This window comes from Clinocottus analis, unplaced genomic scaffold (assembly GCF_023055335.1).
Source record: "Clinocottus analis isolate CAN_PGR_092001 unplaced genomic scaffold, fCliAna1.0.p SCAF_10, whole genome shotgun sequence".
Lineage (NCBI taxonomy): Eukaryota > Metazoa > Chordata > Actinopteri > Perciformes > Cottidae > Clinocottus > Clinocottus analis.
The window spans coordinates 10,211,323-10,236,392 of NW_027175821.1; the positions used below are offsets into that span (position 1 = coordinate 10,211,323).

The 25,070-nt window shown below is 41.6% G+C and overlaps 3 protein-coding genes across 4 annotated transcripts in view; all 3 read right to left on the reverse strand.

Moving 5' to 3' along the window:
- The window catches only part of LOC137792096 (protein diaphanous homolog 1), a 36,317-nt gene extending 32,568 nt beyond the window's left edge, over positions 1–3,749 (reverse strand). For both annotated transcript variants that reach the window (XM_068587563.1, XM_068587554.1), the window contains exon 1: positions 2,793–3,749. In XM_068587563.1, the coding sequence (XP_068443664.1) occupies positions 2,793–2,891 (99 nt within the window). In that variant the 5' untranslated portion in view covers positions 2,892–3,749. The remainder of the gene's footprint in view (positions 1–2,792) is intronic.
- Positions 3,750–5,483: 1,734 nt separating this feature from the next.
- LOC137796129 (uncharacterized) lies at positions 5,484–7,557 on the reverse strand. Its single transcript, XM_068593834.1, has 2 exons — positions 6,900–7,557; positions 5,484–6,689 (listed from the first exon to the last, which is right to left on the reverse strand). The coding sequence occupies exons 1-2, from the start codon at positions 6,963–6,965 to the stop codon at positions 6,213–6,215; spliced, it is 543 nt and encodes a 180-aa protein (XP_068449935.1). The 5' UTR covers positions 6,966–7,557; the 3' UTR covers positions 5,484–6,212.
- Positions 7,558–16,543: 8,986 nt separating this feature from the next.
- Positions 16,544–25,070, reverse strand: part of trpc7b (transient receptor potential cation channel, subfamily C, member 7b) — a 46,449-nt gene continuing 37,922 nt past the window's right edge. Inside the window, exons 8-12 of the mRNA XM_068587503.1 lie at positions 24,544–24,739; positions 23,636–23,857; positions 20,587–20,667; positions 19,567–19,642; positions 16,544–19,360 (exon numbers count right to left, since the gene is read on the reverse strand). Coding sequence (XP_068443604.1) covers positions 19,221–19,360; positions 19,567–19,642; positions 20,587–20,667; positions 23,636–23,857; positions 24,544–24,739 — 715 coding nt within the window. The 3' untranslated portion in view covers positions 16,544–19,220. The remainder of the gene's footprint in view (positions 19,361–19,566; positions 19,643–20,586; positions 20,668–23,635; positions 23,858–24,543; positions 24,740–25,070) is intronic.

Below are 25,070 nucleotides of genomic sequence, written 5' to 3' on the forward strand. Positions count from 1 at the left end.
AACTCTGTTAATATTTAACTGAAGAGAAAAACATGTGCTGCTTAGACACAGTTTGAAACAGTTAAATAAAAAATTGTAAAGATAATTATGTTTCAATTGTCAGAATGGGCAATATTCTTTCCAAACGCAAAACAATTGTATGTAACGCAAGCGTCCTCTGACACAGCTTGAATGAAATGACAATATGAAATGCCAATAACAAGTAAATAATTATAAAGCTCTCAATGAAATGTCACAGAAGCCCAGAAGAACATGCTCAAGTTATACAACTCCCTCGAAATATTAATTATTGGTGTCCTTGTTAACTAATTTCCCTCATCAATGCCAGGAAATAAACATCCAGTTTTCAGCCAACCTCTCACCTATAACACAGATAACCTGCCAAATATAACAAGCTGTCCCAGAGAGACAATCTGTGATCTACATTTGACCTTGTATCCAAAACATCTGTCCAGGGCAGTGATCCCTGGCTAATCCACACTGCACCTGCCTGCTGGGCTGAGCCAGCCTGTTTATGTTAACAACATCTAAGGATGCTGATCCTTTCTCTTTGGGCCTGAAGAACACAGATAGTGCTACAGGGAGAAATAAACAGCAAAAATGGCCTGCTTTTGGCGTCAAAGTATATATATATATATATATATATATATATATATATATATATATATATATATATATATATATATATATATATATATATATATGGGTCAAACTCAGACACTCAGTTTCAGAGCTACATGTCAGCACAGCAAATCCTGCTAAGCATTCCTGTGAAGGTTAAGTTATGTCAAAAAACAAAAAACGCCCAGTATGTGAACTGAAACACGAACATGCTCAGGCATACAGGAATGTTAACATACTACAGGGACACATTACACCAATACAGTTTATGTTGTTGTGGCGTTAAGCTGCAGTAAACATTAGAGGAGGTGATTTTGGGGTTATGCAACATGTAATATACAGTGAATGGTGATTGGGCAGAATATATAGATACTTATTGATGATTTAATACAAAAGTCCAACATTGTCTGTTCGTCAAAAATGTGTCATGCTGCAAGAATTTGTCTTAAGGCCAAACCTAGTTTATCATAGTAACATTATTTCAATAACAAATATTTAAAACATTTTGTAATTCAACAATCCCATTTTGGAGACATCTGGGACAGTGTCTAAAAAAAGAGATGATGGCAAAAACTGGATAACCTACCCACGCTGCTTCATTCTGTCTCAGACAGCACAACGAAGAGACACTCATACACGGATGATTTGGGGTTGATATGCCAAATACCAAGCTGGCATAGAGACAATACACACGTCATTCAGTGGTACATATCTCATCATGTTATTATCACTGGTATGTCTGAGAAGCCGCAAGAGCAGTGAGAGTCATGATCTCATAGATCACTGAATGTCACAGAAAAGTGTAGATTGAGTACAGACCGTAAATAATTCTACACTGCTTAACCTTTTTCTGAACTCCGACCCTGGTGTTGTATAAAAATCTGCCAGAATGGCTTTAAAATGTCAAAGTTAAAGGTGGACTGAAGTCAAGGACAAAGCTCTTCTGGGGGGATTAGATACGCACTCACACTATCAGGCAGAATGACACTCAAAAAGACCCACACATGCATCGTTATCTCAGGACACGTTGCATAATTGATTTCTGTCTGTGACTCATATTAACTTATAGTCCTACCTAAACCTGTGTGTGCAATAGCGCTACTGTAATAATATGTCATTCATCAAATGTTATCTTTATTGTCATCAATTTCTGTCTCTGTTTTCAAAAGGCACAAGAGCATACATTTACAGTACAGCTTTTCTCAACTACACTGACTGGGTCTTGTAATCAATACCATGCCTGTGATCAAGACGATTAACTGCACAACACCCTACAAATACTGCTTCGCATGAAATCCTGAAAAGTCTACTGTATGTCAATATAAATGTGTCGTGAGAATCTGTTTACCCATCAATGGGACATAAAACACCTTGTATTTTAAACAAGGGGCTTTTGAGTGGGTGTTAATTGTTTACTCAGTGACCAGACGTGTCCTCCGCGCATCCACTACGGTTACCATTTGTCAGTGGGTACAATATCTGTTTTCCCCTGTTGCTAGACATGACCAAGGGCTCATGTTTCACAACAGCGTGCGCTGGCTGATGTCAGGCACAACTACTGGTGACTCTTACTGCTCTGCTCCCATCAAGACACCAGAGTGAATCACACATGCTGGCGCAGCAAAGTAGACGGAGACCCATATGATGTCATCATAGTTTAGTCACCTGGAGAAAATGCAATGTGCAAATGCCCCACCTTTCCATTAAAAGTTAGATCATTTGAATCGTTTGACATAACTATTTAAATGTTTTCGTCTTTTATAGTGTTTATAAGATATGCAGTATTCTCATCTATATATATACATATGATTGTACGAATGGATATCTGAATTTTTCAAATGTAAAACAAAACAAACTACAAGTGAGTCGTTGAGTTATTGCAACATTCCCGTTACAAGTTGGAGGGCAGCTACTTCCTCATGTGTTGTCACTTACTTTAACCTAAATCATGCATCCTCGGCACTTCAGGCTATATAGACAGCTGGTGCACACTTTTACGGGGTGAAAGTAATAACAGGTACGGTGACAGTTGCTTGCTTTGTAGCTCCACTTGAAACATTGGAGGGAGCAAATAAGACCATATGTAAAGTAAGAGGGGGACACTTGTTTGAGCTCACGTACCTAAAACAGATAATGGAAGGTGCAACAAGTTGAACCTGTGGGATACTCACAAATTTCTTTTTCCCTTCTCCATCCTCGTAGTTCTTCTTTGATTTCTTGTCCTTCTTTGGACCAGCAGCTGAGGCAGAGCTCCCCGTGTGTGGATCCATATTTATACTTAATCCGTTTCCTTGAATTGGCGGTAATCTCACTTCACTCAAATGTAAAAAAAAAAAAAAAAAATTTAAAAAAAAAAAAAACTTCCACCCACGGTGTTTCTTAACTTTGCGAAGAAGCCACCCGTTAATTCCCCTTGGGCCTAAGCTAGTACCCTCAGCCACAATTAGCTCAGAGCTGCTAATGATTTGGTAGAAAGCCAACGGACCGAGCCCCTCGCTAAGCCGCCAGTCTGGATCACTGAGGGAGGGAAATTCAAAGCACAGCCACACGTCGTCGGCACGTAAAGTACAAAAACAATCTGTTGAGTGTATATCATACAAATAGAGGATTGGTTCTACCAGTGACTTTATCCACGTGGAACACAACCCGGAGATTTAAACAATGGTGAAACAATTATCAGTCCCGAAAATAAGCGGCAGTAAGTAAGCTAGCTGTTAGCTTTAGCTATGCTACAGTAGGTAAAGTCTCCGCGGAAAGAAAAAAAGAAAAACACTCTTCCCACTTCCACGAGTTGTTTCGGCGACTGTGACGCGAGCAGTGGGTCGGTATTACGGATGACTTGGCCCGACTGCGTCTCCTAAATTAGTTTCCATGACTGCTGCAAGTTTAGTTAACTTTTTAACCCTTTCGGGGACAGGGGAAGCGACTGCGTCTTCAGCAAGAGAGTAGTCTTCCTGTTCTTCTGACAGTCCGGTCACAGCCGGTTGGGGGAGGAGCCTACGCCGTGCAGAGCGACACCTGAGAGGATTTAGCTGACAGTCCTGCCGAGGCTGCATTGAGCTGCGGCCCGGGAAGGCGTTAACGAGCAGGGATCCCGGTGTGAGGAGGACGACTCTCACTGCTTGCTGTCATGGCTCAATGGTGGAACGAACTCCTCGTTGACATCAGGACAGAAAAAACTCTACATATCTTACGATGCAAACTGAAAACCCATCTGCTGAGACATTCAAAATAGATAACTACAAAATTTGCATGTATGTATGTATGTATGTATGTATGTATGTATGTATGTATGTATGTCTGTATGTATGTATGTATGACTTACTAAATGTCTTACTGTATGTGTTTATGTTTTGAAGTCGATTGTAGTGTTCTCAGTGTCATCTGTAATATATATATATATATATATATATATATATATATATATATATATATATATATATATATATATTCCATACTTATACAGTTCCATACTTAATACCTGATGACATCATTAATTTGAGTTTTAACATTCTAGATTTGGGCTGTTATTATTAGCTGTTTACTGACATATTTTAACTGTCTTGACCATTTTTTAAATCGGCGTAGCTTCCCTTTAAAGCTGATTCTGCGTGTCACAATGTACTGTGTCATAATTGTGTCATAATCTAGAATCGAAAATCGTCAAAGAAAAAAAAACGATGGCCCAGTCATGAATCAAACGAGCAGTGTAGTAGTATAACACACCAGCAGGAGCCAGCAAAGGCCAGTTTATCTGAATAGTGATACTGCAAACTATATATTGTTTGTAGTTCAGCACTAAATCACTTCAAGGGAGACTCAGAGTGCAGTTTGAAGACTACTTTTGTTCCATCTTATTCTAATCACTTATTGCATGTGGTTAAAGCCATTGTAACTCTTTGTGTTGTAACCTTACCACATTATAAAATTGGTACTGCTTTTTTTGGGTTTTGATTTCCAGCAGGTTTTTATAAAATGTAAATGTGATGTTTCAACCTGTGTGACGTGGTCACTTTGACACTGTAACCACACTGTCCAAACAAATGATCCAACTTGGCCGGCCCTGGATGGAATCTCACTGGAGGTATTAATACAGCATGTATGAATATACACATTGTGATGCTTTTGTTCTCTAAAATGATTTCTTTGTATTCAAAGATGTGATTTGCACTGAGTGGCGGTTAGACTTGTGGGGAAAGACGATTAGAATAAACAAGGCAACTGATTTAATCAAGAAGGCATTCTGACTAAATCCATTTAATTCTAAGCAAAATGTCTTCCAAAACAGTTGTTGGTCGATGATTAAGAATTCAACACTCCGGGCAGTCTCATGTCCCTCGCTTGCAATGTTTCTCCGATTCAGAAAGAATATTTTGAATACGCACCACAGACAACAATAAGTACTGTGTTTATATGTCCAACATTTGAAATGCAACGTGTCTCTTACCAGTTAGACGTACACAAAGCTTGGCCCAGCACAGGATTACAAAGATTGCTTCATCTAGCTATCTTGGGAGATGTTTCCAACAACAAGATTGGAGAGGATTTGCACATCAATGGTGGCACTTAAACCGACAACAGTTTAGTCTATCGCAAAGGTCTCATCATAAACTTCAGCCTCGGGTCTTCATTCTCTGGTGTGTTGGCACTGTGAATTGTGGGGGAGAGATTAATGAAAAGTGAAAGTGCACAGTAAGGCTAGCAGCCCTATGGCACTCATAAGAACACCTCTATGGATATATTAAATGTTTAACAGTTCCTTCACATCAGCAGCTGCAGCCTCATCTTCAGCATTTCCATTAATAAACATGTGGATGAAGAGACTGCCACTCAAAGTACATTTGAATATATTTATGTGAGGATATAGAAACAGTCTATAATTGAATCAGCATTTTACATAGACAAAGGGGTGGACTTGTGTGTTGATTGTTTCATTTCACGAGACAAGACAGTTATACAGTCATACAAAATGTTTTATATACAACTCACTGTATCCTCTTTCTGTTACTGTAGGTCACGTTTCCATGGGAAAGAAAGATTAATCTTGTCTGGGCCAGTGAGAAATATTATGAATTTAGATTCCAATTGCAGGTGCTATAGGTCACATTTGTAAGCAGATGAATCAACACAAACTTGGGAGTATAGTGTAAAGGAGTACATCCTTTATTTCCAAAGTGCAATGGTCTCTGGACCACGAGTTGGTTGCAGGGTTTGGTGGATTGTTTCACATTTTATTCATTACTCATCACAAAATAGGCTCTATGAGTCCCTAATTTGACTAGAATTTATAGTCTACTGTTATTTTTCCACCTGCATCTGCCCAAATGAACCCCATGGTCCAAAGAGTCATATCCTTTTGGGATAGTGCTGTGAGCCTTGAAGTGGAAAATGTAGGCAACATTTGCTCTATAAAGCCCTGACTAATCAGGCTTTATTTAGGCCTTCCAATGTGTCCAAGACAAATTATAAAAGGCAACAACTTCATGAGTCCAGTACGTGCAGCAGCAGTTCAGGGGTAACCAGTCAGTCTTTCGACCCCCACAGGAGTCTCACTAAAGACCCAGTCACAGAGATTTGCCATGGTGGGGGTCTTACTTGTAGGTCCGGGCCTCTCGCAGTGACCTGTCATATGGCATGGAGGCGAAGAAAGAGTTCCGGAGCTGGCAGTTGATGAAGAACACAATCAGCAGCACCAACAGGAAGAGCAGTAGGCACATGACTATGTAGGTGATCAGGTCCGGTTTGTGGAGCACGCCCTCACGCAGTCCTCCTCCCCCTCGCCCCGTGGTTGGTCTCAGCAGAGCCGCGACGCTCACCGAACCGCCGTGGGAGGCGTTCAGGGAGGAGGACGCGTGCGTGGACTCGGCCATGAGCACCAGGTCGAAGTCTGGGGCGTCGGTGGAGTTGAAGAGGATCTGTCTCAGCATGGCGCCCCGCGTGCTCACCGGCTCCGTCGGCCGGTTGGAGGATGAAAAGACACGAAGAAGGTTATAGCTACTGACCCCGCGTCTGTTCAGTCTGGGTGTGTGTCCTCTGATGCACCGAGCGAGAAGAATCAGAAGAAATTCCTGTGTGATAAAGAAATCCAGTCATTCCATTGCACTCAGAATACCTTCATGTCTGACAAGGTCAATGATAAACTTCCAGTGACACTGATAACATAAACTATGTTCACAAATATACCATGCTATTGAAAACACCATAAAGTAGGCGCATCGATTAAGTGTATAGCACGCAAACTATTCTGCAAAATAGGACCTTCCCTGGTAACAACTTACTTTGGTTTGTGCTGCGAAGAGTTCAGCAGGTGACCTAAAAAAAAAAAATCCCGGCTCCGTATTCATCAGCGTCCCCGGTTCCTCTGCGCTCCAGCCCCGCCGCGACGCGCCGTGAAGGAGCGGTGTTTAGCTTCCAATCTGCGCCCGCGCACCATGTGCCGCTGAGTGGGACATTAACAGAGCTTCTCTCCTCACATTAATCAGAACTAATCAAATCCACATGTCAGCGAAGATCAGAGTCCTGGTGAAAGAGCACATTGACCAATTCCACTTGTTGGCGTTTAAATCCAAACCGTCCTGCCACGCGCGTGGTTAAGCACCGACAGGCTACCGGACCGATATCCTACTGATTGGGTCTGTCAGAGGTGGTGCGGTATAACGGCGATCTCCGGTGCGCATCTTGCGCTTCTCGGTGCGCAGTTGAACAAGATCTCCTTTGCTTGTGCGTACAGAGCGCAGAGGACGGACTCGCCGGATCCCCGCGTCTCCAACCCTCCTCTCGTTCTTTTATCCGGCTCGGCGTCGATACGTGTCGGACGGATGCTATCAACGGTATGCCCTGGCGGGATTATCGATCCAGTATGACTCAAATTTGACGAAAGGAGGGATTAATGAAGGACAAAACGCAGCAGCACACTGGGTCGTTAACAGCTTCCCATCTTCCCTCCGTATTCTATGACAGTATGACAAAGCGAAAGAGGGGGAAGAGAGAGAGAGAGAGAGAGAGAGAGAGAGAGAGAGAGAGAGAGAGAGAGAGAGAGAGAGAGAGAGAGAGAGAGAATTGCAGATCAGGAGAAGGGAAAGAGGCACGTCACCAGACAGGGGTGTGTTACTGTAAAGAGAGAGTCACTCAACATGATTCTATCTATTTATCTATCCATCTATCTATCCACCTAGCCATTAATTAATGTATTATTTTCAAAGGGATGAGAGAAAGTTGAGAATGTCCATTTCTGGGTTAGTGTGGGGAATGTCTCACTCTAGGGTGAGGTCAGGAAAGGGTGTGAGATTGGTGAGTGTGTGTAAAAAATCATGGGGGTGATTACATTTTAGAAAAAATCTACCAGGAGGTATTTTGTCTGAGTGCCTCTTAGAGTCTATTTTCGTTTGTAAAGATTTAAAGGGCATCAAACCTGCTCTGCATCTCACATGACCTTGTCTGTTTGTTTAGAGCATACGTGTGTGTGTGCTCTGTGTGAAACTAATTTGACATTGGTGCTACAGACACTCAAAAGAAGGTGCTCAGGGTGGAGATGTGAAGACAGTTTGCTCTCATGCGATTCTTCAGACATGAGCATGCATACAAAGAGCCAGACCCTAAAAGCTCTGCCGACCTGTTTCATATTCATCTGCACCTGTTCTGTCACAATAGAATGCGAGAGCAAGGACAGAGGGACACACACACACACACACACACACACACACACACACACACACACACACACACACACACACACACACACACACACACAATCACACGTACTGCATCAAAACATTATTTAAATCATCCCCAACGTGGAAATGCAATAGCACATATTACACAGAAAGACAAGACAAAGTTTGAGGAACACAAGTCCACAAATAGCAAACAAAAAGCTGGCACTGTCCTGGTGTCCCACATTAGCTCGATTCAACAATAAAGAAGGTTACAGTGGACCAGGCTATGGTGGAATGTGGTTGTCACACTGGGAATCTAAATACAGCCAGAAGCTGTGTTTATATATGTGGAGGAACAGCAGTAATTGATGGCTAAGGAGATTACGGTTTCTTATTGCTTTTTGGAAGTTGCACTCATTTGCTGCTTTGCTATGGGCTCGCTGCTATCCCCATTCACATCACACAAGCACGCACACACACACACACACACACACACACACACACACAGGGAAATTAAAGTTACAGAAAGGCAATCTAACTCATTTTGCCAAAATGTATGTGAGTGCCTCCGAGTGGTGATGTTGCTGACAGACCTAACTCAGCCATCGCAATCATGTGAAGTGGTTTAGTTAAAAGGAAAATGATGAAAGGGAGAGAGAAGGGTGATGATACCATGGCGTATATGTCGATTGATGCCTTGCTCCGTGACTAATTGTGAGTTATCAGTCTTTGCTCATTTGTGACAATGGGATTTAGATTGGGAATGGTGAATTGTAATTATCCACCACTATGTACCAACTGGAGCCCCTCTCATCCTCCTCAACACTGCCAGGATCATGTCATAAAAAACAATGCCCGCTCAGCTGCTTAGTGTTTGTGTCATACCTGCACTCAGATGGGAACACAACAGACTCTGCACACCACCGGCTATCTTTCACTCTAATTCCTTCATTTCTCTGTGTGGTCCGTCTCTCTCACTTCCCCTCCTTCTCCCACTCCACCCTCTTTCTTCTCTTGCTGTTTCTTAATCCTTTTAATCCATAAAAAAAGAGGGAAAAAATACAACTCATCCATGAAGCACTGTCAGCTCAAAATGTAGATAAACAAGAAAACCAAAAGTTGTGGGATTTCTTTTTCAGGGTTTGATAATGTTAATTTTACAGGATGAAAAAAAAGAGACGTCAAAGAGCTTAAAAGTGGCTTAATGTTCCTGCTGATGAGACATAACCAAAGCAAATGGAAGGCCTGCAAGTCAACAAGGATTATGTTTGTCTAGCCTACACACACAAACTGCTTTTTTCCCTCTCATTTACATACACACACTTACAAAACACACAATGATACACACTCCTCTCCACTGTCAATTAAATTGAAACTCAGGTCTGCTAAGGGGTTGTTAATTCATTACACTTGTTCTCCATTATTTGTCGGTAGGAAAAGGATCAATGCATTGAAAATCTTCCCTAAAAGCCTTCTGCCACAGTTTTACACCTTTAGGTTTCAGTCATATCCAATCATACCATGTCAAGTGAGGTGAAAGTACAGAGCACAAACAAAAGCTATGGTACTTTGCACTCACAGCAGTGTGTTCCTCAGCCATTGTTGCTAATCCCTTTGAGACTTCATTTTTTGAGTCTATCAAGTTTATTTGATTTTTGCTTCATGAAAGAGTAATATTGTTTTGTTGCTTTCCTCAGCTTGAGCTCCACAGTGCACTGGAGTCATTCACCGCCCTGGCAGGAGTCCAACAGCCACCCAAACATACTATAGAGTCTATCCCTCTCTGCTCCCACTGCTTCACTGGCAGACTGGCTCCTAAAAAACTATGCGAACAAAGCTCCAAAATTATCAATGATGAATATTTCTAAACGATTAAACCATCACCTCTTGCTTACAAAGACAGGTGAGTGCAAAACAACCCAGACATACACATACAGTAGCATCTGATAACTGTGATACTCCTAGACACGCTCCAGACAAAAACACACAAAAGCCAGCGAGAGACAGATTACAAGACCACTGATTCTTGTGCGCACACAAACAGACTCACAGGAGACATTTGACATGCATAAACCACAAGCAATCTTACACACATACACACGCACACACACACACACACACACACACACACGTACGTACGTACGTAAGCAGAGACAGACAGTGAAAGAGAGATAACACATGTTGTCCCACTAACACACACAATACACTCCTACACAAGCTAACACATTCCCCAATCAGTTCAAAACACACACGCACACACACACACCCACACGCACAACACAGACAATATGATCACTAATGGCTACACAAGCAGCTGGGACTCCGATATCTCTTTTGTCAATACAATTCCATTTTCTGTCTCAACAATTTCTAACATCAATTGTCTACAAACAAAAAATGTTGTATGCAAATGTCTCCGTCTCTTATTTTCTGTAAATGTGTTTATTTTTTCTAACCATCTCCTCTTTAACCTCCGTGGAAAAATCAGCCGGCAAAATAGGATTTCTCCCTGCCAGCGCATCAAACAAATGCCCCCTTTGGCAAAAATTAGACGATCTATAATTAGTCACTTGATTATCTCGCCAGAACACTAAATGCTGCTCATCATCTCAGGCAGGAATTAAAGGAGAGGCATTTGTTTACTCTTGAAGTAAACATTATGAATGGATACTCAAAATGAGCAGGAGCTGTCTTCCCACCACCACTGAAACAAACACAAACACACGCACGGACACAGAACTTCCATGTTTTATATTATACATACGGTAAATATGCACATTACATCCATTCAAATCATGCTTAGTGAGGCCAGAGTTGATCTCAAACTGCAGATATACAGGTATCACCAAGAAAATAAAAGAAACAATTTTCTTCCAACGTTTACAGTAAAATGAACATCACCTATGTCAAATCTAATATTTTGCAAGTTTGACACATTTTACAAATGTATATTCTTATCTATATAATTTATTGTAGTAAAGGATACAATACACATTTTATTTTGGCTCAGATCTCATTGCGGGTCAACTGCCTCTCAGCTCGATAGCAACAAAGCAGACTTAGCCAGTCTCTCTGTGATCTTCAGGATGGTAAAGAAACAAAAGAGAAGCCGAGGAGCCGAGCTTCTCTGTTTCCTTCTTTTTCTTCTGCATTTCAAATGTAAATCATTTCGGGGATGTTGTGCTCTGGATCAGTGAAGGAAGTCTTGCTTGGGAACGTAAATTGGTGCTTGTTTGAGTGTGGGGAGGGTCTCAGGTTCAGTAGCCATTTTGTAGAAGCTCCCCAGAAGCTCCCAGGAGGACAGCAGGAGGTGTGTAGTGGAGGAGTGGGAGAGTAAGGAGGGACATTAAAAAGATCAAGTGGGAAATTACAGAATCAGTGTTCCTTGTAAGACAGAGTGAGGTTCTGCTGCCTGTCGTTTGAATGTGAATGAGGAGGGGAGAACACAGACAGAAAGAAGCGTGTTACCCTTGTAGCATCTGGTCTCCAAAGTCACCAAGGTCACGACGCATGAAATGTGAAAAACAAAATGGATGGAAACAGAAAAAAGACAGACGAAGAGAAAAAGACAGAGCCGAAAATAGATGCCGAGACGGACAGAAACAAATAGCAGATTAAAAAACAAACAGAGAGCGGGAGGGTCGGTGAGTGAGAGAGGGTGAAGGTAAAGCAAACAGAACACTGAGCAGAACAAGGAAAAAAAGCCAAAGTGAGTCAGAAGATGAATTGTGATGCAACAGCTATGGTTAGCCCATACAAGGCAAACTATGTTGTAGGTACGTCAATACACTGAGGGGAAATGTGACTGTATATGACGAGCCGCAGCGCTGGGGTTGTTATAAACATAACTTCCTCTCTATGTCTCACTCATCCTCCTGTCAGGCTCACACGCGGCTCTCACAGAGAGTGAATGGGAGAGCGTTTGCAATCCAGTAGATATTGTATTAGTTTCTGTAAAGCACATTATGTCCGTTATTCACTGCCGTCAGTGATGCTGAGACCAACAATTCCAAAGTGGATGTGATAAGAACTCTGAGGATGACAATGATGACGGCAGCGTCGCATAGGGCCAAATGCTGCCGCATGGAAGATGATGTCAAGGATGATGAAGATGATGAATGCTGTGACACAAAATTGTTATGGTGCAGAATCCGATGATGATATAGTGAGTCATGCCCTGAAAAAGTATATTCCTGCTGTCAGATTCGCTCAAATTGATACAGTTTGGATGGATTTTGGAGTACATTTTGTAAGCCTGCTTTATCCGACTGTATGCCATTGTGAAATGAACTGATCTGTGCACCCTCTGTGTTTTCACATGAAGCTGTGGTGTTTACATTTTTAAAAGTTGTAGTCGGATGTCAAATTAATTGCGTTGAGTTGTTGAGATGCTGCGCCATCCGTACTGATGATGTCCAGATCAATTGTTTGTTAGTTGGAGTTAATTAGTCTGTTGAGTTTTTTTGGACCAATTAGGACAGAAACTGCAGCTCTTGCTGACCTGTGATTTCTTTTATTTTCTCAAGCTAAACTTTTGAAATAGAGTGATCTGAAGTTTTGTGTTAACTGAACACAAAACTTGTGAACTTTCTTTTTTGCAAAAATGGGTGCATAGGCGCATGCATTATAGAGACTAACTCAGTTGTGACAAATTTGAGAAAAAGTGAAATAGTGCATCTAAAAGAGGTATATACAGCGGAGGAGAATTGAAAAGGTGAATAAAACTGAATGCCAGTTGGGAAATACATCCTCTCACTCTCATTTAGTCTAAATCAGAGAGGCGCATTCATGAAGGAATTCTAATAAAGGCCTTTAGATAAGGTTAAACAGCAGGTCAAAGACTGCATGCTTGATTAAGCTTCCTTGTACAATAAGAATAAGAATCAGGCTCTATGAATTGCTCTACAAAACACTCCCTCAACATGTAGTGCTCAAGTTATGAGCCTCAAACTAAGCCAGTCTATTCTACCGGTTATACAGCAGTGTTTCTTGTTTTTTTATTGTGATAAAAGTGATGATGATAATGTTGGTTTTCTTAAAACCATCCCAGGTTGGATATAAATGCACACTTGACACATTTATCTTGTTTGTACGTGTGATTTCATTCGCTCGACTTGCAATTATGAGTTCACTCATAGCTGTGTACTCTCTCATTCCTCAGCGCTGCCTCGAGGCCCGGTTGAGCCACCCGGGGGGCTAGTCAGAGAGTTGTCATATCAATCCCTCCATCCATCTTCAACCAGTGTGCTATTGCTTTGACAAATTAGTAAACACTGTGTGAGTCTTTTCTTCTGAAAGCCCACCCAGTAGCCTCTTTGTTCTCTACTCCATCAGCACTCTGACTGCTCCAGAAATGAGGTATTGGCGTTTCACCAATGATAGGGACTCAAGAAAGTCTCCGCATTGTGGATTTGTGATTTCTTTACAGGTTGTTAGATAGGAAACAGATGGTTTGGAAAAGGTTAGATGATATTCTTATGACTATAATAAAGATCAGGGATGCATGGCTATGATTGTAAGATAGTGACATCTTTATGCAATTCTCCTTTAGTTTGTTTCGGGGTTTTTGTCCTGATTAGTTCCTCTCCAGAGAGCTTTCTTTCAATGAGACGCTGTGATTAGAGACTGATGGCTCATGAGTGATGAATTTGATAGGAGCTGTATCTGTGTGTGCAAAAGTGACGCATACTCTTCTGTGAGAGTTAAGAGCCGCAGAAAGACACAGAAAGAGTTTAAGCCTGCTTTTGTGCATGTGTTATGTTAATGTAGGGTTTTATTTGTTTCTGGAACAACAAGTCAGCGTTCACCATTTAAATGTGAGTGTTTATGACAGACAGTCTGGTGTGTGAGTGTGCAGGCATATGTGAGTTTTCACGCCTCTGTGATGTGTGCAGATTTCTGGCAGAAAGGGTGTTTGAGCCTCAAGCTTCTAATAATAAATAAGGAAGGGTAAGCAGCTATCTATGCTTGTGTTTATACGAGCAACAAAGCCTATTTCATTTTATTTGTGCTTGCTGGTAAGTTTTTCTTCCTAGTTGGGGCCTTCAAGGCAATAGGTGGGAAGCGCATCGGAGAGGTTGTCTAAGCTCTTCTCCAAATCCCTGTCCTTCAGAGACAAGAGGTCACATCGCTCACTGCTCCACCAGGAGTAACAGAGGAAGACAGATGAAGGAGGAGAGAGGGATGGAGAAAGAGGGAGGATGAAGAGGAGGAGGCGTGCTGGAAACACTGCTTTGCCTTGGGCCTCTGGGACAAACTACACCATAGAAGGGATGTCAGTTTTACTGGGTTAGTCCAAGTCTAATTCCACACACACACACACACACACACACACACACACAGTTCTCTATGCAAACACACAAGCCCATGTCTCCTCACATGTCATACACAAACGAGAATGAACAGACATGTTATCTTGTGATTAATACTGACAATGAACACATGTACAACAGGCACACACGCACGCACACACATGCGCGCACGCACGCACGCACACACACACACACACACACACACACACACACACACACACACACACACACACACACACACACACAGACAGTTTGAGTAATGCCCAGAAGGCCAAAACTCATATCAAAAGTCCGCGGGAGAGCAGTAAAGGAAATCAGATAATATAATTTTTTCTTTCCCTCAGACACACTGTTGCTATGGAGATAGTCCAGAAAGGGTCTTGGCTGCTGTTTACTTGTGCTGTACAGCATTTCACGGGTTGAATTAAGTCTTCTTTCGTTTGGGATGGTGTTTTGGCAATTCTGCTTTACCGGCCTGTATAAATGCTGCTGCAGTGACTCATGGGAAGAGTGGAGAAAACAGAAGGCAAGCGCGCGACAAATATTATAAACCAGACTCAACAATGTGATGAGGAAAGTGAGGAAGCTCTACCCAAGCCTGTAATCGTAGTTATTTTACAGTTTATCCTTCAACCTGTGCTTGGCAACTTTGTGTCTAAAAATATACCTTAAAACAGGCCTTACAACCTGAGTCATTACATGAGAGTATAAAGGAAGAGTTTATAAGCTTTGTTGCTGTAGAGAAACTTTAGTGCAAAATCTAAAACTTTATTTTGAACAGCAGCATTTCATAAGCGAGTACTGCATCCAGAGAAAGCAGGACTTGCTGAATCTAATAGTGAAACAGAGTTCCTTCACTAAATCATCAATACTCACAAAAGAGAGTATAAGTCCGAGCTTTAAAGGTAAATTATTCAAGTCCACAAAACTGGTTGTGGTTGGAGCTGCGTGGCATATTGCACAGCACGGGATTGCCGGGAATCAGTAACACAATACCAGACAAGAGGTGGAACCCCGCAGAGACACGAGGGAGAGGTCTGGCGTGCTGGATTCAAATTTATTGATCATATCTGTATTTTGGAAACAGAAACCCTTCAGTGTCCGCGTCTAGAGGCAAATGTGAAGAAGTGAGTGGGGAGAGCTGACGTCTTCTGGCTTCATCTTCTTGAGAATGGGTGTGCAGCTTTATGACAGAACTGTAAAACCACTTCCATCTTAGCAACTATATTATTTAATTTAACCTTATTTTATCAACTTAATACTAAATACTTGTCTTTTTAATTCTTCTGTTTTGGAAATGTGTGCTGTGTACTAAACAGTTGATATGAATCCCTGAATGAAACCAGTTAATCAATTTAATACAGAAGGAATTAAAAACTACACAGAAACATAAATATTTTCATCCTAACAGACCTGTGTCGATAAACATGTGTGTGCCTTTAAGTATACAAAATTAATGGATAACATTCATCACAACGTTTCACCCTAAATCAGTGTCCTTTGTGAGAGTAAAGGAAAGGGAGGGGGGGTTACATCCAGTAGTTTATATGGCAGGAAACTAAAGCAATTGTAAACAGAGTTGGCCATCATGACATCAACCAGACATAACCTTCATAAACTTAAATAAAGTTTGAATTACATTGGGTGTAGCTCGGGTCCTCCCAACTGCTCGACTATTGGTTTGCAGAGCATGTATGTGTATGCATATGTGTGTGTATGTTTGACATGTGTGTGCATATCGTCACTGGAGTGCAGATATTGTTGCAACCACTTGTTTGCTCCAGCGTCCGTCATCAGCTGAGGCTACTGATGGGGACAAACACGGAAGATTTAGACTCATTGAATATCATCAAACTCCACCTTTCAGCACAAACATACAAAATCATTCAATGATTACACAATCAGTTTAGAGCATACTTGCTTTAATTCAAGGATCAAAAATATGACAATATACAGTACAAGATTTTGCATTAATCAATATTTCTTGCGTACAAGTGAAAAATACAGTGTTTCAGTTAATTCTGTGTTTAAATTGGTGGGAATCATAAAACCTTTTCTGGGTGTCTGGTTCATTTCAAGCCTGCCGCTCGTCCACTCTCTGACAGTAAAAATAAAGAAAGACACAAGTCACCCAACTTACTAAAATGAAAACTTGACTCTGAATAACATTTGTGAATCAAAAGACGGTCGCTGTTGGTTGAAAACCTGATATCTCCAATAAGTCAACTGTTTGAATCGTGTTTGAATGATCACTTGATTTCACTGCTACAAAATGTTCTGGGGTTAATGTACCTACTAGTGAGCTGAGGCTTTTAATCGTAGAAGCTTTAAAAACAACCTGTAAGCGTTTAAATATAGATACATTTATTATGGCAATAACTCACTTCATAGTTTTACTGTACTGGTCAATGATTTTAAAATGACAAAGGTTTGATTTATATTTCCCACCAACACAAATGGACAAATGCAATGGCAGCCCTCTAAATGAGTAAAGATGAGCAGTATCCCCCTGCTCATCTTCACCTATGGGTCTAATGACGTATGATAGCATCTTCACAATAAAACAATAACAAAACCAGGGTGTTTTAGATTGATAATATTTGCTTTTCTATATTATCCAATGGGTTTTAAAAGGTTTAATTTATTAAAGTCTGAATTATAGTGTCAGCCAAATCATTGGAACAACCCATCCAATCTGTTGATTACATCTAAAATACCTAATCTGTCTCATTTATGAAGTTTTTAAAGGACAACAAAATATGCAAACTTGTGTTGTGTGAACGCAGGATGTCGCTGTTCCTATGATGCAGAGGAGGAAAATAAATGGCAGGCCATATAGCATTTTAGAAATTATGGAAGCATTCTAAATAGAAATATAATAATCTCTTTCAAGTTGCTGGATGCTGATGGTGCTCAGGTTTGGGAGTATAAATAATGGATCACTGGCTTTTTTTGTTGTTGTCCGAATCCAAAATAGGCTGCTTCTACATGACGGACCGATACTATGGCGGATCCCACAGGTCAACATAATCTTTAGCACCCTATTTGTATCTACATCTGTCTATTTGTTGTTGTGGATACAATTCTAAACTTCACAATAAAAATACATCTAATATCTATTGGGCAAAATTAGCAGTTCATCAAACTGTAATATTACAGGATCACATTTTCTCTATATCTAATATTAGTTAAAGCAACAGTTCAGCCAGCTATCACCTACTTTTCTCCATGTCAGTTGAATCACAGGTGAAGTCTAAGGTTAGCGAGTGCAGCGCTATGCCCTTTGAGTCTTCAAAAGAAAAAACAGACCATAAAATGTCTCCCCACGGCCTTTGCAGCACAGTCCCAATGTTTTACAACCAAACGACTGCACTGATGTTCCAGAATCTAGATCTCTACATCTCCCACATTTTCTCATGTCACAAACGTCTGGTTGCCTTAAAGAGAGCAGATGGAGGTTCTCTGGCTTCATGTGATAATATTAAGCGCTGACCTCCTGCATTTCAAAACTGTAAACACAACTTATTGAGGTCATGTCGCTATTTGACTTCTGTTTTAGTAAACACTTTGTACTGTGAAGGCACAATGAAAAGGAGAACACCCACAACAGTTTGCTTGGTCCTATTTAACATTTCCCTCATCTTAAAGTGAATAATAAACACGAGACCTCAACTTTAAACAAAGTGGGAGAGTGTGAAATATACCCATTGGTTTTATTTTTTTTTATCCTGTATTTGCTCCTGAAAAACCCATACTTACTTGCTCTATGGCAGCATGTGCTTATTTAGTACATAGTATTTAAATAATTCTAAGTGAGGTAAAATACATACTATTTTGTTAATGACACTTTTGCCCTTTTTTGGAAGTCTACAAAGTAATTTTCTACTAACAGAAGATCTCTTGGAGACAGCTCACACAGAGTTGCAATACTGAATGCCTCACCACCACACTGTGTGTTATGTGGACATGCAAAGGTCATTGACTGCATTTTTGGAGAGAGCTTTAATGATTTTCAAAGTAGTGTATGAATCCTACACTGTTTCATCGCTTTTTCCTGAATCATCTGACTCCTGATCAAGTTGTGCATTGTGGATGGGAATGTATTAATTAGATAGCCTGGTGTATAAAGGAGAGTACAGTATCTCAACAGGCATCACTATGCTTGTCCTGGCAAAGTGAGTATGTAGAAGCAAAGCCAGCTTTCCTGGTGTGAAAAACCGCGGCCTCTTTTTCAAATGTATTTTTCTATGTTTCTGACTCCCTGAAGACGTTGCCTTTTCAACTGTCAACACAAAGCCCCTTCAACTGAGTTTACTTCAGGTCTGACCCTACGACCTCATGCTCTCGTGCAGTTGCAGCTAAGTTCTTTTCACATTCCTTCTTAATTGGTCATTGCATAATCCAAAACCATTTCCATCTGCATGAAGTTATCAAATCATTACTTTGTGCCCAATCTGTTTCCCTCACGCTTTTGCTCAAATTTCCTCCCTGTCTATTTTATAAACATCCTGCTTCCACTATAAAGGTCTTAAAAATACCTTTCCCTGGCCCTGATCTCTGCCTCCTCCTCCTGATTTCACCCTCTTTCACATCTTCCTCCCTCCTACCTTCTCTCTCCTTCTCGCAAGTCCTGTCAGTGTCTCATGGTGTTCTTGCCAAACTTGTCGCCGAGTTGTTGGATGAGCAGAGCCAGCTCTCCAGCAGCATCGGATTTCTCTTCCAGGAGTTCATAACGGAGGCTGGAAATGTCTTGCTTGATCTCCTTCAGCTCACCTACAACACAGTCACATGCAACAATCAGGACGCGTGAACCTGAGCAAATACAGACATGTAGCGGGTAAGACCATGTCTGCAAAGCCCAAAAACGAGAGTACATGTTATATTCTGTTGTTACAGAATATATCTCTTTTATTGCCGTTATCTCACATGCACTGAGCAAATAATGACAAAATGAGCCGTAATGAAGAGGGAAGTTTTACCTTCATTGACTTCATCGCTCTCTCTGTCCACTTGTGCCTTGAGCACAAACCTCTTAGTCAGGCGCTTCATGATATTCTAAGCGGAGGAGAGGAAAGGAGATTACATAGAGAGAAGGTGATGAGGTGATGTGACATAAAGGCATAGTGTATTCATCCCCATTCGTGTGTACGTGCATATGCACACACAAACACACACAAGCAGACAGTGGTAGGGAGCAGCACTGTGTCTCTGAGACTGTGAGTGAAATATTGAGTATTGATTTTCTGGAGCCAATACGGTGTCCTGTAGCTCTTGCTAAGGCTCACAGTCAATTTCTGCATGTAGGCAATCTGAATGAGTCTATACCTGTCACCACACATGCAAATGTCTCATTACGTGACATCTCCAAACCTGACTTGTGTGTGAAACCCCACATAATTTGCGAGGGTTGGGAGAAAAGCACAATCGACCTGTGAATCAAGTTAGATTTCCCTCAGGGAAAAGGTGAAGGGCAGACTCAGGAGGAGAGCGTCTCTTCCCTTTCTCAGCGTGATACTTCGAGCTCATTTACTGAGTGTCTGCCTTCCATCTCCCACAAACAGCTCATTAGAGGCATTTTCAGCCTCTGCTCAGTGTCTCTCTCTTCCCTTTTGCCATTCCTACTCTCCCTCTTTCACCCGCAATCACTTGTTCAAACCTGCTTTCTTTTCAGTCGATGCCCTTTCATCCAATCTCTTGGAAACGTCTTTCCTTTCGGTTGTCTCTAGCTCATCTCCCTAGCCCACTCTTCCTCATCTCGGTCTTCCATAGCAGTCTTTATGCCTTTTTTACCCTCACATTTTTCTCCCTCCATCTCTCTCCCTGTCATCCCTTATCACCCTCCAGCCACTCACACTTTTGTTTTGTTCTATATTCCTCAGCCTTATTATTTCTCCCTCTCATTTAATTATTTCTTGTCCCTTCTACTCAATCTTTTGTGAGATTCCCCGGTTGTGCTTAGGCTCATCTTCGCTCCAGCCAGCCTTTGCTCCCTGTCTTACCTGGTATCTGGTCGGGTGTTTTCTAGATTTTTTGGGGATGAACTCTTCTCCCGGGCGTGGATAATTCCTGAGGCGTTCATCCTGTTGGAACAGTGAGACGCAGACAACAGACCAGTGTTAACATCGCATTTCAGGGTTGAGTGATCTTCTATAATGAAAGCAGTTGAGGGTGTCAGAGGAGGCAACGCTAGCGAAACAAAACAACAATGAAAGGGAGGTATCTGGTGCTCACATATGTCTTCAAAGAGAAGTGAAAGAGACTCAACATCATCACATAGTGAATCTATCAATTAATTTCTAGGTTTCCGCCACGTCCACAACCTTGCTGTGTAGCTTGTATGTCATTTTGGCGCTGCAGTGACAAAATGAGTTCTAACTTCAGTGACATACACAACTAGCTAGGGCGCTATATGCACTAAAGCTATGGAGGCGTTGAACTTTCTTAACATAATAGACTGAAGATTTAAAAGTTTAAAAATGATAAACAAATAACATGAACATTCTACATGTCCCCTTTCTTCGTAGGGTGTCTGGGCTCAGCCGAGATAGGTTCAGGAGCTCAGACATCTGGAACGAGCCAGTGGTTCTCAAACTGTAGGGCGCGGGGGAGATGCAGATTTTTTTAATTTTCTTTTTTTCACTAATCCTTAATTAATCACACAGTGGGGAAATTCTCCGCATTTTAACCAGCCTTAGTAATCAAGGAGCAGTTTGCTGCTGCGAAGCACTGGGGCATCAGTGTCTTGCTCAACACTTCAACATGCTAAACTATGGAGAGACCAGGTATGAACCGACTGCGTTGTGGTTCCAGGACGACCACTCTCCCCATGAGCTACATGAGAACTGCACATAGTACAAAAGTACAAAGTACATAGAAATAAAACGTCATGAATAAAAAGACTTTAGTGGAAATGTTAACGTTACGATGTTAATAGGTTATGCTCATGCATGCGCGACTTGCCGATTCTTGGCAATTATTCGTGAGATCTCTGTGAGGTCGGCTTTTCTGACGTCTCTCAATTCATGCTCTGCTTTCCATCTCCCACAAACAGCTCATTAGAGGCATTTTCAGCCTCTGCTCAGTGTCTCTCTCTTTCCTTTTGCCATTCCTACTCTCAGTTCAACATTGAGCATGAATTGAGAGCAGCCGTATCAAATCTACAACCCCGTTTTAAAAGATATGTAAAGGAAAGCAGCTCACTGCAGCCACAAATACTGATACAACGTGATGGCTCACACATCCGCACTTGTTTTGATTTTATATTATATATTATCTTAAAAAGATATTCATATCATTTGCGGTGGAGCATGAACATTTTTCTTCCTCCAAAGTAGGGCATGATAAAAAAAAGTTTGAGAACCACTATATTAGAGCCACTGGTTCTTCAAGGTGAAACTGGCCAGCCGAGGTGCTGTGGGTATCTGCTCAGGATTCTCCTGGACGCCTCCCTTATGAGGTTTTTCGGGCAAATCCCGCGTGTAAAAGAACGCAGGCTTGACCCAAAACACTAGAGTGATTATAAATCTTGTCTGGCATGGGAATGCCGTGGATTTCCCCAGGAAGAGCTGGAAAATGTTGCTGGTAGGACGGATGTCTGGGATACTGTGTTAAGCCTGCTGCCCCGCAGCCCGGCCCAGGATACGTAGAGTAAAAAGGACAAACGTTGGTAGCCTACCAACAGAGAATCAATTATCACCTAAATGAGAGACCATTCAGGGCCACATTCAGTTGGGTTCCCACTGACTTTATTTTGTATTTCAGAGAAATTGCAGAGAAACTCATCTAGTACTCACTGAAAGAACAGAATGTAGATTATTTTTTTTATGACTTTGTATAACACAGAACAGCTACAACTAACACTAATTATTTGCAGTAGAGAGGCAAATAAATATCTTTGATCTACTCATTGCTTCATTGAAACACACAACCAGACGGGAAGTACTGCTTCAGCTTCATGTGAATGCGAGGAACACTTTCATGCAAAGGTTTATCAACGCCCAATTGACAAAGCTCAAATCTATCGTTTTGTATTCTGTGATCTAGTGCTTATCAATACCATGCTTTGATGGCCTCTGTTGACTCTGCTTTTGGCCAGCTATTAATCGCACAATTTGCATCACCTTTCTCAAATGGTGGATATCCAACATCCAACATGGCTCAAAAGAGTGAGAGGAATAAATTGATGATTCAGAAAGATCACGCTGTCTTCTTCAAATCTCATTTGACATTCTCGATGCTGCTCCGTGGTTGAGCATGAGTTTAATTATCGATCGTTTGCTGAACCTGCTTGGCTGCGCAGTTAAACTGTCAAAGCTGCAGAGAACTTCAGGAGCTCACAGAGGCAGCGAGGTGTAACCCATCTTGTCCCCATCCGAAACCTGCTCAGGCATCTGAGTAGAGGCAGGCCCGACTAATAGCTTATCTGAGGCGCTGGTGCAAGCCATTTGAGCCCATGAATCAGATAGAGGAAATGCCTGCGGACAAGACCAGAGCTGTGATTGATTCTGTGTTAAATAGCCCATGCTATTTTCTTCACGCAATAGTTTTTTTCATTACACTAATTTTTTTTCGATGGACAATCCTTTGGAGGGAGAACGTGTAAAAATTAAAGGAGCTAAAGTAACATTGCAGGCATGCAGTGGGAATATACTGTATTTCCTGGGTCTCAACTACAAGGCCATCTGAGCACAATCGACGCATGATTTCGCTGAGAAAGGAGCTGGCAAAAGAGGATTTTCTAGATGGAAAGTAATCGGTATGTCAAAATGCTCTATAAATAAATAGATAGAAAACCAGTTACATGTCAGTTATTCACTTGTAATTATAATTATTGCTCCCACTAGAGTTTCTGTAACAATTGTGAATAGTTGAATCAAAGCACTTAGAAAGGATGATAATACTGACATAAAAAGAAAAACTCTGTTTAGTGGCTACTGCAACTTGGATTCATTTGAATTCATATGATTTGAAAATCATAGTAATCAACTCATTTGTTGTACGTTTGTGTCTGAAATTGAGCTAAGTAATCAAAGAGGTGGTGACCCTGACCTTGGCCTGCGAGTTGAGCATGCCCAGCTCCAGTTCGTTGTTATGGCGATGGCTGGTGGCTTTGCAGAGGCGTATCAGACAGGACTTGATGCGGAGGACCAGGTAGTAGAAGGACTTCGGGCTGGGAACCATGTTGAAGGGGGCAGGCAGGGTGCGGCCCTCGTCAAAGTAGGACAGCCACAACTTGGCTCGGGCAAACTTCCACTCTACGTCGGCATCCTCCTGCAGAGACAGAGTGTGCATTGAAAGAAGACAACTGACTGATTTACCTACTTGTGTGCATGCTTTGTTATCTCCACCAGGAGATTATGTATTCCGTCATTTGCTTGAGTGTGTGCGTATGTGCCTGTCTGTCTACGCATATATACTTACATACTTTAATCTAAGAATGATTTTGAAAGCAGGGCTTTACTTGACAGAGTGTTTTTTCAATTGTGGTATTAGTACTTTTACTTGAGCAAAAGATCTTGGTACTTATTCTGCCACCGATATTAACCAGTGACGCTGGATCAGTCACTTTCATCATTGGTGGCTTCTGAGTAGAAACCTTAACTCGACTCACATGGAACCAGTGCAGACAGCTGCATAGAATAAAATGAGAATGTGTCAGTTGCGTGAGACATGCGAGTGGACCTCAGGTGCGAGATACGCTTTAGGTCTCAAAGGGAGGTTAAACAATTTTGGGTTGTGTTCACGCAATTAAACATTAAAACAGTGGTCATTGTAGACACAACTGGCGCTCTGCTGAGTGCACCTTTTTTCCATTGTATTGATTTTCTTAGGCTTGTGGTATTTTCAACTCACTCTGTAACTCTCCTGCAGGCTCAGATGTGCTCAGACAATGATCCTTATTGACCTGTTGACAGCATTATAACCTTCAATATTGACCGACCATCTTATTTATCTACCTCTATCTCCTGATACGAGCTGTTGATCATAGCAATGAGCATGTTGAGAAGGACGACCACCATCGTGACATTATAGACTCCGTACAGCACGTAGCCGATGTTCTCTATGAACTTATGGTCGTACTTCAGCACCACTGAGATCACTTCAGACAGCCCAAAGATCGACCAGAAGAGAGTCTTAAAACTTTCCTCCACCCTGTGAGGAAAGAGAGAGAAGATTCGGCAGTCAGGAAAAAGTACATGACAGCGAACACACACATAAAGTGCACCATGTTAGCAGCTTGTGTGTAAATGGCTGTCTCACGCAAACACATGCACACACAAACACACAAAATGCATTTTAATGTTGTGGGGGTTTATGAGGTGGCACTGATGAAATAACTGATGAGTCATGTCCAATTTGAACACATTATCCCATTATCGTACTCACACACATATACATACAAACACACACACACACACACACACACACACACACGCTGCAATCATGACAACATGTCTGACTTTGGCAAAATTCAAACTCATTC

What these genes read in the sequence shown, in the direction of transcription:
- LOC137796129 (XM_068593834.1), bottom strand. Translation starts at nt 6,965, where the DNA reads ATGAATACGGAGCCGGGATTTTTTTTTTTTAGGTCACCTGCTGAACTC. An exon ending in TCTTCGCAGCACAAACCAAA is followed by an intron (nt 6,690 to 6,899) that starts GTAAGTTGTTAC and finishes TTTATCACACAG; the next exon opens with GAATTTCTTCTGATTCTTCT.